Below are 17,385 nucleotides of genomic sequence, written 5' to 3'. Positions count from 1 at the left end.
AGAATCCGACTGCATTTCTAATAGTTCCATCTGCAGGCTTTCTTCTGCCTTGACAACATCAAAGGGAAGGGTGCTGAGAATAATGCAAAGTGGTGTTCAAAAGATGAGAAATCATGAAATCTTTCCTGAAATTCCTTTGATAACAATTCCAGGTGACTGTCATACTTAGCAAAGGTAAGTACAGACTCAGTATTGGCAGTGTTTTTCAGCTCTTTGCACTTAGGAAAATGAACTAAATTTTAATTTGACAACTGTGACTTCCATAAGCTTAGTTTTGCAATGAAGCCCTTGATGTCATCATAAAACTGAGTGATGAGTTTGTTTTTACCTTGTAATTTCAAATTAAGATCAGTTAGTTGTGCAGTAATGTCCACCGCAAAAGCCAGATCCTGGAGCTAACTTTCATCTTTTATTTCATCTGTGTTTTGACCTTTCATCTCCAAAAACATAATTATTTCTTGTCTCAACAAATAAAATCTTTTCAGCACTTTGTGACATGACAACCAGCGGACTTCTGTGTAGAATGGAACATCTGTGAACTGATTATCCATATCTTCCAACAACTGGCTGAATTGACGGTGGTTGAGAGCACGGCCCCTGATATAGTTCACTGTCTTTGTGACCAAACTAAGCACATGATTTTGCTGATGAATAATGCAGTGAAAATGTGCAAATGATGAATCTGGATGCGAGTTTTCTATTTTTGCTCGTAACTTGGCAGCTACACCATTATGTCTGCCAACCATATTCACAGCACCGTCTGTAGATAAGCACGCAAGTTTACTCAAATCCAAACCATAGTCATGCAGAACCAGCTCGACTTTCTCAAAAATGTCCTGGCTTGCTGTAGTGTCATGCATGGGGATCAGTTCAATCAGTTCTTCATAAATATTAAATTCACTGTCACAGGCCCTGATGAAAACTGCAAGCTGTGCTATTCCAGTGATGTCAATGGTCTCATGAATAGCAATAGAAAAATGTTCAAATCTTGATGATGCAGCCTTCAACTGTTGTTTCAAATCACCTGACATTGTTGCAACAGTGTTCCTAGTTAATGAAATATCTTTGAATAAGGGTGCTTTCTCCGGACACACAATTTGAGCCGTTTTTACAAGGCATTGCTTTACAAAATCTCTTTCACTGTAAGATTTCCCACTCATGGCTATCATTTGGCTGAGTTCATAGCTTGCAGTAACGGAAGCAAATTCCCTTTCTCAATTTTCGTAAAAGGTCTGTTGCTGTCTCAAGTTAACCTTCAGTTCCTTGAGTCTTGAAACACGCATTGGGCCTTCATATTTATCGTAAGATTGATGGCTCGTTTCATAATGTCTTTTTAAGTTGTACTCTTTGGCGTAATGCTGTTGTTGCAAATTAAACAATGTTTAATGTTTAATGTTTTCTTTCCATTTACCGTTGTGCAAAAATACTGTAATTCCCATTTTTCTTGAAACATTTGCCCTTCTTCGTTCAGTTTCCTTTTTCTCTTAGCTGGAGGAGCACTAGCCATTTTAAAGGGAATATGGAATATGAGAACTTTAGGAATGATAAATTGGATTACAATGAACGTCCAGCTGTTCTCTCTATAATCCGAAAGCAAACAATCGATTTTCTGTCACTGGGATACCCGTCATACATGTTTGTGAGGGGACTAGAAAAGCTGGCCAGCAAAGTCTCAATGTGAATGCAAAGCGTTGCTATGGAATTCTAATATATTACAGTGATCCCTCCTCTATCGATGGGGTTTTGTTCCAGAAACCCTTGTGAAAGGTGAAAATTTATAAGTAAAACCATATGTTTATATGGTTATTTTTATATATTTCAAGCCCTTATAAACTCTCCCCCATTCTTATAAACATTTCCCACACAGTTATACAGCATAAACCCTTTGTATTCTTTTAGATATTGGGTAAGATTCATTGAAATTATGTATGTAAACACACTATTTATATACAGTAAAACCTAAATGTTATTTTAAAGATATCGAGCGTCTCCGATATCACATATGTTACAGCCATTACGATAGACAGGCCACCAGCAATAAGTACATACAATGCAAGAAAAATTGTATACAGTAAAATGTGTGTAGAATGACACTAAACATACGTACATGTAGTAAGTACTATATGTAGAAAATTATGGTTACTCACCAACAATGACACGATGACTTGTCCGATAATGATGAGTTTAATTTTACTGCACAACAAAGGAGAGCGTTACAGCTCTTCTAAAGGAGCCTCCTCTCCAGGCGACTCTGTAGCACCACCGTTGTTGTTCCCAGCAGTCTTTACTCCAAATCCCTAAAACAGATTTCATCTGGGCTACTGCCTTATTACGTCCACTTACAAATCATTTCGTGCCCTGGTTAAAGGACACTGCACCTATAGATCTTATATTCTTCAACATATCCAAATCTTTTACCTTTTCGCAATTGTTAACATTTTCTGTTGAAGCTTGGGCACGGCCCTGAAGCAGAAGCAGATCATTTTGGAGCCATAATAAAGGGCTTGACTATGCACAAAGATAAATACAAAAGAGCACAAAAGTTAACTCTTTATTTAAACAGCAAACACATTGATGCTGAATGAGCGAGACAGATTTCCTGGTTAACGCAGCAGAATCGATTCGGCCCGTCGCTGAACCAATCAGCACCCAGGAACTTAACCGTGCTCTGATTGGGTAGCTTCTGAGCCATCTGCCAATAGCATCCCTTGTATGAAATCAACTGGGCAAACCAATTGAGAAAGAATGTACCAGAAATAAAGATCCATTGTCCGCAGAAATCAGCGAACCAGCAAAAGTCTGCTTATATATTTAAATATGCTTACATATAAAATCCACGACAGAGTGAAGCCGTGAAAGTCGAAGCATATATTGAGGGATTACTGTATTCACTGCAGGTAGCCCTAGCTCCTGTCTCGTTTTTAACCTTGAAATAATCAATATTTTTGCAGAGAAGTGGTAGGATTAGTCACTGCTTAATATGGCTATAAATATCCCTCAAACCATTCTGATTTTATTACAAAAATAAATTCTCGCTACTGCAGAATCTACGGCAACTTAAGTGAACCAACCGCCACTCTACAATCAAAACAAATGCGTCCAAACAATGCATTTACAGTGGCAGGTTGTTGATGTGGATATGACTATTAACACCTCTGTGTGATAGAGGTGCGGGCTGCAGGTGTGCCTGCAAGTATCGCGCGCGGCCGCGTGTTTGACATGCCTGCTCTAGACAGCAGTTTTCAAATAGTGCTACAGATTTTCAAAAGGGCTAAGATCAGGGCAATGACTCCAAAACATTCAACTTACTGTTTATGAGCCATTCCAGTGTCACATTGGGTCATTGTCATGTTGAAAGATGAATCTTCTACCAAGCCGTAGGTTCATAGCAGACTAGAACTAGTCATCCTGCAATATTGTGCAGTTTTTGTGTACATACATCATTCCTTCAACTCTGACAAGATTTCCAGTCCCAGCACATTAAAAGCATACCCATAGCCTGATGCTGCCATCACCACATTTCACTGTAGGTGTTTCTTTTGGCACGGGCAGTGTTAGTTTTACGCCACACATACCTCTTTGAAATCTGGCCAAAAAGTTCTGTTTTGGTCTCATCTGACCACCAAACCTTCTTCCACATCTTAACTGGGTCTTTCCATGCTTTGTAGCAAATGTCATATGTGCTTTTATGTGGACCTTAAGTAATGGCTTCTTTCTTGCTACCCTTCTATAGAGGCCTGTTTTATGGGGAACTCTTTAAATTGTGGACCCCTGCACCTTCACTCCAGCTTCAGCCAAAGAGCATTGAAGACTTCTGTGAGTGACGGTTGGATTTTCAGTCGCCTCACTCTCCACTCAATGTCTTGCTCTGATGTTTAGTTTTGGGGACGGCCTGTACTAGTAAGAGTTTAGGTGCTGTGATGAACCTTCCACTTTCCGATCATGGATCCAACAGTGCAACAGGACATTTTAGATATTTTTTGTAGCCCTTTCCTGCTTTGTGCATTTGAATGACTTTGTTTCTCACATCAGCAGAATGCTCCTTTGTCTTCATTTTTGCAGTGATTGTTCAGCAACGAAAATGGCCCTTTTCATACCATCGCAGGACAAACACACCTGTACAGCCACACACCAAACACACACTAGGGACAATTTAGTGTTACCAATTCACCAGACCTCTGAATGTCCTTGGACAATGGGAGGAAACCGGAACACCCAGAGGAATACCACTCAGACACAGGGAGAACATGCAAAGTCCACACAGGAAGGATCCAAGAAACAAAGCATGCAAAATAAATTTAAAATATTTGATATGATATATGCAAAACTATTAAATTAAGAATTGCTATTGCAAATATAATTATGCTTTTAAATGATTAGCATGAATAAAAAAATCTAATAATTCTGTTTTTATTTATTTACTTTATTAAATAATATTATCAAATGTATTATGTGTGATGACTTCTAAAGCAGGCTAATCAATGTAATATAAATGACACCAATATCTTCAACGACCACATCCTCTACTGTACCCATCAGCCAATTGTTCCATCTCTAACTTTACAGGACCCTCTAAACTACTGTATATTTTCACACATGCACGAATAGGGTTAGCCAACAGGCCCGATGCAGTGTGAATACAACAACCAGGTGGATTTGACTTTATCGCTAATGCCTCTTATCCCTCAGAAAACAGACGATTAGAAGACTTACTGTATCTTCCAAAACTCCATTCAAAGTCCATCCAAGAAACAGTACCAAGATACGACTCAATTAGATGATCTCACTCTGGCTCACCCCAGATGACTTCACTTCCGCCTCCAACCCATCTTATCACATCTGGCTCACAATTTCAATGTCACTGTCAATTATCATTGTCATTTCCTGTATGTCACATATAAAAATCCACTGTATTATGCAAAAATCTCTTTGTTAATGTTACAAGACATCTATCCTCAAGACCTACAGTATACAGGACTGGGTCCCAAACCTTTATTTGTTTCTCTGGTATTATTCTGTTTTCACAGAATATTTCCTTTATCACTGTTACTTTAATCACCAGCTATCATCACATTCACACCTTCTCTTCTCTTGGCTCTTGACAGAGCCACGTATGCGTGCAGTTGTGGTCTCCAAGCTACAAAAGGACATAGCAGCACTAGAAAAAGTACATAGAAGAGCAACTAGGCTGATTCTAAAACTGCAGGGAATGAATTATGAGGAAAGATTAAAAAGCTGAGCCTTTTCAGTTTAAGCAAAAGACGATTAAGAGCAGATATCATTAAAATGTTTAAAATTATGAACAGAATTAGTACAGTGGATCAAGACTGTTACTTTAAAATGAGTTCATCAAAACACGGGACACAGTTGGATGCTTCTTAAGGATAAATTTCACACAAACATTGGGAAGTTTTTCTTTACACAGAGAACAACAGACACTTGGAATTATCTACCAAGTAGTGTGGTAGACAGCAACACTTTAGGTACTTTCAAAACTAGACAATCTTTTTAGAAGAATTTAGTGGATGGGACTGGCAAACTTTGTTGTTCTCATCTAGATTGTTCTGATGTTCTAATATTCAGAATCCTCCAATTACTGAATTCCCACTGGTGGTATATTTTGGAGCTTCTGATTGTTCCATTATATTAGGAGTTCATTTTCATTATAAGTGTACGCAAATCAAATTTTGTTCAGCTTCTGTTATTTACAGAGCTCCATCATATATGATCTTTTATGACTACCATGACTGCTTTAAAATTAGCCATTGACAACATTAGGCTGTAATGCATAAATGATGATTACCTTACAGCTGCTGATAAGTTTAAACAAATCTGCTTACCATATTAATATAAATGACTAAGGATTTTTTCTTCTAAGAATGGAAGATTTTGAGCACCTTTTAATAAATTACTTAGGAAGGGTTTTTCTTTAGCTGTTCAGATAATCCCTGTTAACGGTTCCACAAATTAGGTTTAAGGCTGAATGATTATGGAAATGACAGTCATAAAACAAGAACTTTGCTGATATTCCAAGGACAGCAGAAACCTGAAGACAAGGATTGAGCTGTAGAGCACAATCCATAATGAGTATTTAAGGTCAAATAAGTCTTAAGACTATATATCCAAGGAAATCTAATGCCTACCTTGCGATTTAATTTTGTCAACTTTTATTTACCAGCAAAATTTGCAAATTAATTTTCTTAAAATGTAGCCATCAGTTTATAATCAGTGCAGAAGCTATGAAATTCAAAGTTTTAAACCTCGAACAGATGATTCAGCATTTTATATAGAATGTATCAGTTGGTGACTTGAAGTTTGTCTTTTCACTGAACTGATATGACCCGCTCCAGCCATTACAAAAGTGTCTGCCTAGACCTGTCTATGTCATGCACAATGCTTTTCTTCCTGAAGTTCTCCTGACACACATCCAGCTTACTAAATAGTATATTTTAGGTTAATTGTTAATGACCACATTATTAGCTACACATGCTTTTAAGTGGCTGTAATAAATTATATTTAAAGTATGTAGGCTGCTACAAAAGTAATGTGTGAATTCCGTTCAGCCAAATGAATATGTAAGATATAAATAACTGTGCTAAGAATGTCAGACATCCCAGCATGAGTGCATCAGGAACAGCTTCTTTGCTGGGATATTCACTTGTGACAGTGTCAAGGGGTAACTACAATGAGAAAAACAATTCAGATCAGAGAGCTATGTGCTCAGAAATGTTGCAGAATAGGTATGGCGGCTGATAGGCTAACAAAGTTATAGTAAAAACAAGAAGCAGTGGTTTCATTGGGATAAGAAACATGAACTCTCTACACTAAACAGATTTTAAACAATACCTGGTCTGTTGAATTATATCAGTTTATTCAGATGAGCGGAAATACTGAAACACCGCAGGACAGGATAAAAAATCAACAATATGAACTCTTAAGTGCCAAAGAATACCTGAGCATTATTGACGAACATATCATAGCGCCTTAACAGCAGTATACCCTGTAGCGACTGTATTTTTCAGTGGCATGATATTGAATGCCAGTCTTGGAATGACTCCAGAAACATCATGGTAGATAAAGTATAATGTAGTAGAAATCCCAGCCCCAATGTGTTGATTCAACTCAATATCAGTGAGACGTGAGGTTGCAAAAGACCACCACCTTCTAATTTGCAACATTTTGCACTCACATGGAAGCATGTCCATGGTTCATTCTGAACACTTTGCTAAGTCAATGCCTTGGCAAATTCAACCAGATCTGACAACAAATGATGGACCAATTCACCATTATTTATATTGTATTTAATGTATTTAGTGTATTTAATAAAAAGGTCACTTGGTGTATTATATTAGATCAGGGGTCTTCAATCACAAACCTGGAGAGTTACAGGTTTTGTTCTAACCCAGTTGCTTAATTAGAAAGCAATTATTTCCAATAATTTAATTTCATGGCTTGTTAGTGTTTTAACTCAGCTATGTTAGGTCATTCTCATATCCTAGATTTTCTTCCCTTTCTAAGGATATAATCCAAATAACTTGAAGGCTAAAATGGGTGAATAATTTTCAGTCCTTTACTTTTTTCTTCTCTTTTTTCCCAAGTATTTAATTAAACCCAATAGTGCATGATAAATAGACAATAAGTGTAAATGGTAACAAGATAATGGAGAAATGCTGGTCTCTTTTATCATTTGCATGTTATTACTAATTAGGAGCGATTAAAACCAAGACTACAGCTGTTTAAGACTAAAATAAGCAATAAGGGTTCAAAATCTTAATGAGCGAGACAACGAAAATGAAGCTTAAGTGTTACTTGAGCAATAAGTGCTTCTTATTAAGCAATTGGGTTGGAGCAAAACCTGCAGCCACTGTGGCCCTCCAGGACAGTGATTGAGGACCCTGTATTACATCCTGTTCTTCACAACCACATACTGTCCGCTTTTAGAATTTCTTATTATCAGTTAAGAGGACCTTGTCTTGTACTTTCATTTCCTTTTAATCCCTCATTTACAGGCATGGTAAATTGGAAACTTTGCTCGTGTAGTCTGATATTTGATTTTTATTGATGTCAGTCTCATATCCACCTTAAAGCTGTAGTCTTTACATGAGTCATGCTGTTAGTGTCGACGTTAAGTATTTTCTGACTATATTTTGTTTATAGGAGAGGGCTAAATAGTGATATATCAGTGGTTTTAAGTGTGAGTGTCTCATTCAAAAGGCTTCAAAGCAAAGTGCTTCAAGGGATGAATTGAAAAATGATTTCATGCACACAGAATGCCTTCATTAGAATCTGAACCATTGATTTTTCAAAGCTGTCTATATTTTTCAATCATCACAAGGTGCCAGAGTAATTCCCAGCATTATTTAAAACAAGGAATCCTTCACATCTTAACGTGAGTGGAAAATTATATATATTTCATATATAAATACATTAATCCAGTGTCTGAAGGAAGGCAGGGGGCTGAAAAGAGCCGGCCTGTAAAGAGATGTCAGTCCACTGCTAAGAACACCCATCTTACACCCTTAATATCTCACAGCAGGACAGCTAGTTAACAGAAAATGAATATGCAATGTTTAAAAATACAAACCAAGATGTGATGATGCATTATTGGGAATAAATTTATACTACTTAAAAATTCTGAATCTGTTTTTAATAAACATTTTTTGATAAAATTTTACTTTAAACAAGTTGGATTTCATGGACTACCCTAAGGATAAGCTCAAGCCTGGGATGACACATTCCAGAATCATTAAAACATATTTCACTGCTGATAAGCTCTACTTCCTGATTTTCTCTGAATTACCGATGCTTGAAGATCAAAGTCTTCAGCAAAAATATTTTTGCTTTCTGGCCATCAAATGTGTTGCTTTATCCATTTTTGGTGTCCAAACACAACTGCCACCAAATGCATAAACTAAATACAGCAGCACTTCAGTCACCCTAGTGGTTTTATATGCAGGTTGTCCAGGGTTAAAAAGAATCTTTTTGGACTAAACAAACTTATAATTATATCACTTTCACTAAAGCAGAAAAAGTAGTAAATTTGCTTTCAGCACAATACCTAAGTAAAGAGAGTGGGCTGATGTACATTGATAAGAATTTTTGAAGAAGGCTGTAAACTCAAGTAGCTAATCTTCCCGGTCACAATATCTCCACATAAGCTAAGATGATCTCTAGAACATTGTTACAAAAATAGGAAAGTATGCCTGTGCTTCACATTTGTTGACTTGCTTGACTCATGCTCTGAAAAACTAAACCAGATATGAAGATAAATGCAGAACCAGCTTACTACTAAAAAGATGCAGTAGATTGATTAAGAGGCCACTTAGTGTGTAACATTGCAACATCCTCCTCCCAACAGCATTGTTTCAAAATTCAATACATTAAGTCAGCAGTTAAGAAGAGTGGTTTTTTTTGCATGACTTGGGAGTTATATTACTGGGCTTTCATTCCACATCCAATCTGGAACTCATTGGTGCTAATCAATCTCACATCCTGGTTTACTATTAAAACCAGTATGGTAACCCCACAATTCTTTTTCCACCGTCTCCTTTACTTCATCAAAATTAATGGCTCCTTCTTTAAACCTTGGTCCCTTTATAACTCAAAACATGGTTAAATATTTGCTGAGTTTGTGTCCCCTGGCATTTACACATTCAGATCTTTCATAAACCTGTCTTTGTATATTGCTGGCAATCCCATGTCTTTCCTGTCTTGGTCATCTCATAGAATACAGACACAAGGTGAAATATTTTGTATGAATTATTGCTCAATTTATCTATTGTCACACGTGTGCGAATGGGAGCCAGCCACTGGGACCAAAAGAAGGGAATTCCATGCCCGGCTGGAAAAATGGCAGGGTGCTCTTAACCCTCTTATTTTGTCCCTGCAGACCAGACACTGGAAATTCTGCCTGAGTACAAAGACATCACTTCCACCTCGGCCCTGAGGATGATGCCACTTCCTGTCCCAGCCCTGAGGACAATGTCTCTTCCTTAAAATATCTCTATAAAACCCAACTCCTGTCCTCTGTTGGGCAGTTCTGTTTTGGACTCCGATTTGTGCACATTACTGCTATCAATTTACTCAATTTTTGCAGCCAGGAAATAATATACAGGTGGCTGCCCCAAACCTTTGTTTTGTGTCAAGGCTCATTTTTTCACACTATCTAACCTCTATGTGAATCTCTCATCGTCTTTATAAATTCTGTCACTATATTATATTTGACCCAATGCCAAGCATTTTGTTATCCTTTACCTTCTATCATAGTATGGCAATGTGAACTTTCCTCTGGCCCTCCTACTTCTAAGAGAAGTATTTTTAAAAGTATCACTGCTTCTTCCAAAATTTACAAAACTTTTCAAAACAGTTTAGATGTGTTTACGCTTAAAGATTACACCTAGAAAGCCATTGATTTGGCTGAGGATGTCCATTGTCATCTCAGCTCACTGGAATTCCCAGGCATGTTTTTGCATATATTCTGGGATGCCTTCCTAGACTCATTTTACTAGTTCTCTTTAGCTACCTGCCTTGCTTCAGTTCTTTTGCCCTTTGAGTTTTCCCTCTTGAGATATCCTTTCTCTGTCTTCCTCTAAGCAGAGGCTATTTGCAATTGGTAAAATGTTTACGTTGGCTCAAGCCTCCTGCTTGTAATCTACTTTCCTTTTCCTAAAACCTCTTTCTCTTATCTAACCCTTCTTGAACTCTTTCACATCCCGCGAGGCAAGACTTTGTGCCAAGACATTTAACCACGCCCAGGGCCGGAAATAAAAGACAAAGAATAGATGACAAAGTAGAACGTGGTAAAGAATTCAAAAACATTGGTGCGATACACATGCAGAGCAGGTTAGAGATAATGAGAATACTAAAATTCAAAAGTCTCACAAAAATGATAGTAAAGATCGCATTATCGCAAACAAATGGAAATTATTACTCTGTGAAATAACGGAACAGTGAAAAGAGATCTGATGGCATGGTGGAGCAGTGGGTAGCGCTGCTGCCTCACAGTTAGGAGACCTGGGTTCGCTTCCTGGGTCCTCCATGCATGGAGTTTGCATGTTCTCTCTGTGTCTACGTGGGATTCCTCCCACAGCCCAAAGACATGCAGGTTAGGTGCATTGGCGATTCTAAATTGTCCTGTGTTTGTGTGCGCATGCCCTGCAGTGGGCTGGTGCCCTGTCCGGGGTTTGTTTTCTGCCTTGCGCCCTGTGTTGGCTGGGATTGACTCCAGCAGACCCCCGTGACCCTATAGTTAGGATATAGCGGGTTGGATAATGGATGGATGGATGAAAAGAGATCCAATATATTGTTTGGATGTAAACTTTAAGTCAGAGACTTGTAGATTGTCTAATTTGTGGTGTCATCAGGGAAAAGTAGTGTTTCTTCCCAATGAAAAGGCGTTTTTGTTTTTTGTTGTTTGGTGAAGGTGAAATCCACATACACAAGTGTCAGAGATGTTAGGTGGCTGGTGCGTTGCGCAGTGTCAGGAGGGTCGTCGAGCGAAGTGAGCAGAATGCAAAGCCACAAACATCAATTGAGAGCATGTGGAAATACAGTGACCATCTCAGGGCTGTCTTAACAGCATTATAGGCCCCCGGGCAAAGTAGTGCACTAGGGCCCCTATCTACACAATTGCTCAGCAAGTCACAACATACAAGGATTACCATGGGGACCCCAGGCAACTACGCAGCATGCCCTTGTGTTAAGACAGCCCTGCACCATCTACAGAAAATGCTCACACAGCCAGACACTTTAAAACTGTTCTCAGGTGCAAAAACTTGTTTGTACTACCTTTGAGAAAGTCGTGCTGTCATTTTGAGAAAACAACTGGAAGTACAGTAAATGGTATTTAATAATGGTCTTAATAAAGGTCTTCTGAGTAATCCTGATGAACAGAAGTAGGCTGTTTTGCTAGCACTCATGATTTCCAAAGAACGGAGATGTGTTTTCTAACTGGTATTTCTCTCATGGGAAAGGACTGTATAGTGTTGTAATGAAAGCAGCATTAAACATGCCATCTGAATGTCAAAAATAAATTCTTTCTGTGAGTTTTGAAAAATTCTTCAGCATACATGATATCTTCATAAGAGTCGATCCATTCATTTTCCAAACTCTTTTATATGCAATTCAAATATCATGGGATGCCAGAGTCTATCTCAACAGAATGAGATGCAAGGCAGGAACCGTTCCTCTACCGGTCCACTATAGCGGCCATTAAGAGTCACCATCAATGTCATTAGAACATAGATAATCAAGCACAGAGGCACAGAGGTCTGTGGCAACATCAGTAATATGATAATTGGAGACTTTACTTTGAATTCTCCCAGTAAAAAAATTACCAATACAGCCTGTGACACTGAAATAATTTTAAAGCAAATAAAAAAAGCCTGTCACTGTCGCATGCAGTCTCCACTCCCTGATGAATAGTAACATATGGTACACAGTGTATACCGATCAAAAATATACATTTACTTGAATCTGAGCCTCTCTGTACAAAGACTGGCATGGAATTACATCATTTGACAACATCAAATCTGTTTAATTAAATTCAGGATGGTGAGGGCAAGAAATTCTAAACTTCAAATGAACTTTGATACACAGTAGATACGCTTATCCTTTTAATACCTCATTACAAAATAAATGTAAAGTACCATTAACATGTCCGATTATATGTAAAACATCTACTAAAATTAATTCATAAATAACATTCTTTATAAGATAAAAATGCAGTTTTTGAGAGACACCATGTTTGCATATTTTGCTTGTTAAGTTTTTATATTAGAAACGACAGCTGGTTATTGCAATTGAAATAAAGCACGGATTCTGCCCCTTTCCTCGGGTAGGATTTAATTAGTTTCAGAATGTTGTTATCATTATTATGTACTGTTTATATTGTTTTGGCAGTATGATTAAAGAATAAGGAGAATAAGTCTTTCTAAAATGCAAAACAATATCAAAAATTTCTTAGCCATGTTTCACTACATAATCAATAAGAAATTGAAATCTATACTGACAGCATCAAGCACAAGAGACAAAACACTACATGCGAGGCCAGTGCTGGTGGCAATCCAAGCAGTGAAAGGCACTCAGCAGGAACTGATTTTGAACATCAACAGGGCACGTCCGGCACCTACCAAGCCAACAACGAAATCCCCTTTGGGAAGTGGGAGCAAAACAAGTTTAACCAGGAACTTAAACATGGTGACAGAAAAAGAACGTTCAGACTCCATAAGGAAGTTATCCAAACTCTGCCACCCTGGAATTGTCTGTCCGGATTATAATCAGCACACCATAATGCATTATACCAGTTCATTTTATTTCTGTTTTGTGCACTTTGCATTTGTAAGCTTGACACCAGAAACCCAACTTAGCCGTTGTTTTAACTTTAATATTAGCGCACTTTTAAATTTCAGTTTATCTTCCTTATTGTGCCATTCTATCAACATTCAATTTTTAATGTGGCGTTAGACTTCTGTTTACACGCTTCACCTCGCGACAAATGACAAAGTGTCCATCTTCTTTTCATATGCCATACAATTGTTCTGCATCCTTGCTACTCCGTTAAGCGTAGGTTCGGTCAGTTCGTTTACCAAGTCATCCCTGTTTCCCTGGAAATCTTACCCAATATATACTGTATGTACGAGTCACCGTTTTTTCTTTAGGTTGTACATATAAAATTTAAACTGTGAATCCACTCAATTACAAAAAGTGAGTCATTAAAAAAATTAAAAATTGTAAATAAAAAAGTAATATTGGTCCTATTCTGTAATCCTGGACATGTCCATCTTTACATTTCCTTCAGGAGTAATATTTGCATGGCTCCTAATGTGCACTATGTTAAAAGTTTATGTAAATTGTTGGGTACACAAAGAAAGCCCTCAAGACAACAATGTCTGAAACACTTCAGCAAGGCATAGCCGAGTGGACGTTAATTGCCCTGCCACACTCTCTTACACACACGCACGCACTCGCAGGACAGCCGACAAGTAGGTTCCACAGTAAAAGAGACTTCTCAAAATGCAAATTAACACGCGAGGATGAATTATCGGAATAAATCCTGTATTATTTATAAATCCTACTTTTGATTGCTTTATTTAACTATAACGTTTAATTTTTAATCTATTCTACTTACCGGACAATATTAAGCATAGGCACGATCTACGGATGACACTTTCCAGGCGAATCATCTGACACATTTTACTCGTAACAAACTCTTGGTCTTTGTTTTCTGTGAAGTACATAGGTTTGTAAAGCAAATCTTTAAGCGAGATCACTTTGGTTTCTCACCATAAAAAATGCTTTTATCCGTTTTTGGTTTCAGAAATCGCGAGTAGAACAAACACGCCTGTCAGCAGGCTATAAATAACAGCAGCACAGTGCAGTCCCTCGTTAAGTGTGTGGTGGCAGCTTCTCTGAAGAGTGCGGCTTCTTCTCGCTGTTCCGTTTTGTTTCAGGAGCTTTCTGATTATAAAAATACAAAATAATAAAAAGGTTTAGATGTAACAATGCAATTACACATGCAAAGTACCTAAAACACACTGATAATTTCAATCGATATGTGCGTCTAAGTATATTTGCCTGTAGAATAGTTTTTTTTTCATTGCTGAAACGGAATTTTATTACGTCATTATGAGCCTCTCTCATATATGAATTCAACTTAATTCCGTCTGCGCAGTATAGCTATTGTGGCTGCGGATGAAGGTTTGCTAGGTTCTAGCATATAAAGTATATTTTAAAAAGTCAGAATGTTTCACATAAATCCAAACTATGTTTTAAAAATAAATTACACATTCTTAACACTACAGTTTTGATCTTCTTATCAATGTAGTTAGGGTTTATTTGAACAATAATAATAATAATTACCAAGCAGTGAAAGGCACTCAGCAGGAACTGATTTTGAACATCAACAGGGCACGTCCGGCACCTACCAAGCCAACAACGAAATCCCCTTTGGGAAGTGGGAGCAAAACAAGTTTAACCAGGAACTTAAACATGGTGACAGAAAAAGAACGTTCAGACTCCATAAGGAAGTTATCCAAACTCTGCCACCCTGGAATTGTCTGTCCGGATTATAATCAGCACACCATAATGCATTATACCAGTTCATTTTATTTCTGTTTTGTGCACTTTGCATTTGTAAGCTTGACACCACAAACCCAACTTAGCCGTTGTTTTAACTTTAATATTAGCGCACTTTTAAATTTCAGCTTTCACTTCCTTATTGTGCCATTCTATCAACATTCAATTTTTAATGTGGCGTTAGACTTCTGTTTACACGCTTCACCTCGCTACAAATGACAAAGTGTCCATCTTCTTTTCATATGCCATACAATTGTTCTGCATCCTTGCTACTCCGTTAAGCGTAGGTTCGGTCAGTTCGTTTACCAATTCATCCCTGTTTCCCTGGAAATCTTACCCAATATATACTGTATGTACGAGTCACCGTTTTTTCTTTAGGTTGTACATATAAAATTTAAACTGTGAATCCACTCAATTACAAAAAGTGAGTCATTAAAAAATTAAAAATTGTAAATAAAAAAGTAATATTGGTCCTATTCTGTAATCCTGGACGTGTCCATCTTTCCATTTCCTTCAGGAGTAATATTTGCATGGCTCCTAATGTGCACTATGTTAAAAGTTTATGTAAATTGTTGGGTACACAAAGAAAGCCCTCAAGACAACAATGTCTGAAACACTTCAGCAAGGCATAGCCGAGTGGACGTTAATTGCCCTGCCGCACTCTCTTACACACGCACTCGCAGGACAGCCGACAAGTAGGTTCCACAGTAAAAGAGACTTCTCAAAATGCAAATTAACACGCGAGGATGAATTATCGGAATAAATCCTGTATTATTTATAAATCCTACTTTTGATTGCTTTATTTAACTATAACGTTTAATTTTTAATCTCTTCTACTTACCGGACAATATTAAGCATAAGCACGATCTACGGATGACACTTTCCAGGCGAATCATCTGACACATTTTACTCCTAACAAACTCTTGGTCTTTGTTTTCTGTGAAGTACATAGGTTTGTAAAGCAAATCTTTAAGCGAGATCACTTTGGTTTCTCACCATAAAAAAATGCTTTTATCCGTTTTTGGTTTCAGAAATCGCGAGTAGAACAAACACGCCTGTCAGCAGGCTATAAATAACAGCAGCACAGTGCAGTCCCTCGTTAAGTGTGTGGTGGCAGCTTCTCTGAAGAGTGCGGCTTCTTCTCGCTGTTCCGTTTTGTTTCAGGAGCTTTCTGATTATAAAAATACAAAATAATAAAAAGGTTTAGATGTAACAATGCAATTACACATGCAAAGTACCTAAAACACACTGACAATTTCAATCGATATGTGCGTCTAAGTATATTTGCCTGTAGAATAGTTTAAAAATAAATTACACATTCTTAACACTACAGTTTTGATCTTCTTATCAATGTAGTTAGGGTTTATTTGAACAATAATAATAATAATTACCCTAGAATATCCAGGATATTTTCAAGGTTAGCTACTCACAAGAATACCCAATTGGAAGATTCGTGTATTGTGGTCGAGTAAAGGAACTGCTAGTCACCCCTTAAAAAATTTCAGGAGCCCAACCTGTTTAATTTCAACAAAAGTATTTTGTGTAAGTCAAACAAAAATTAGAGCTGCTATATGCACTAACAGAAAAGCTTCAAAATAAGATTGCAGTAAGGCAAGGTGATCGTAAGGAAATCAGGAAAGATCTCCATCCTGTGTTGGGTTCAGTGCAAGACTGAACACCTCATCCGGGCAGCACTGGGATTTTTAGCTGGGCGACCAGAACAGGTGGAGTCAGTTGCCCAGACTGGGCATCTTCTCTATGTTGTGGATGCAACAAGAGCATCATTGCCGCCTCTTGACCTGGAGTTGTATTCCATACATCTGAGGAGCTTGGAGAGTGGTCCACAGATTAGCATGCATGACATGGCCCCCACCTCAGTTGAGCCCCATGGGGGTAAGTGGACCTGACCGTGAAGTTATGGGCCCAATAGAGGGTGTTGGCATTGGCATTAAAAGTATCCTTGCGATAGAGCACATAGGACCATAAACTGAGGAACCACTGAGTGATCCAAGTGTTGGAGTTTCTCTGCAAACAGAGCCACTGCAGAAGGGTGTGGTCCATCACCAGAGTAAACTAACACCTGAGGAGGTAGTAACAAAGTTGTGTGATAACCCATTTGATGGCCAATGACTTCTTCTCAATAGCCACATACTTCAACTCCTAGTCCAGCAGTTTACGGCTCAGTTAAATGACGGGGTGTTCAGCTACATCGACGACTTGGCTCACTACAGTGCCAAGGCTGGTACTGAAGGCGTCAATCTGGAGGCAAAAGTGTAAAGAAAAGTTTGGGACCCATAATTCCAGAGCTTA

The 17,385-nt window shown here is 38.0% G+C and overlaps 1 protein-coding gene across 1 annotated transcript in view; it reads right to left on the bottom strand.

Annotated features, from left to right (window-relative positions):
• The window catches only part of LOC120519221 (CD48 antigen-like), a gene marked incomplete at its 3' end in the record, with an annotated part of 75,277 nt that extends 58,963 nt beyond the window's left edge, over positions 1–16,314 (bottom strand). Inside the window, exons 1-2 of the mRNA XM_039742380.1 lie at positions 15,917–16,314; positions 14,129–14,457 (exon numbers count right to left, since the gene is read on the bottom strand). Coding sequence (XP_039598314.1) covers positions 14,129–14,237 — 109 coding nt within the window. The remainder of the gene's footprint in view (positions 1–14,128; positions 14,458–15,916) is intronic.
• Positions 16,315–17,385: the final 1,071 nt, after the last annotated feature.

Source organism: Polypterus senegalus, unplaced genomic scaffold (assembly GCF_016835505.1).
Source record: "Polypterus senegalus isolate Bchr_013 unplaced genomic scaffold, ASM1683550v1 scaffold_2428, whole genome shotgun sequence".
NCBI classification, from domain to species: domain Eukaryota; kingdom Metazoa; phylum Chordata; class Cladistia; order Polypteriformes; family Polypteridae; genus Polypterus; species Polypterus senegalus.
Note: the sequence above shows the minus strand (reverse complement) of the source record. Positions and strands in the feature narration are given on the sequence as shown.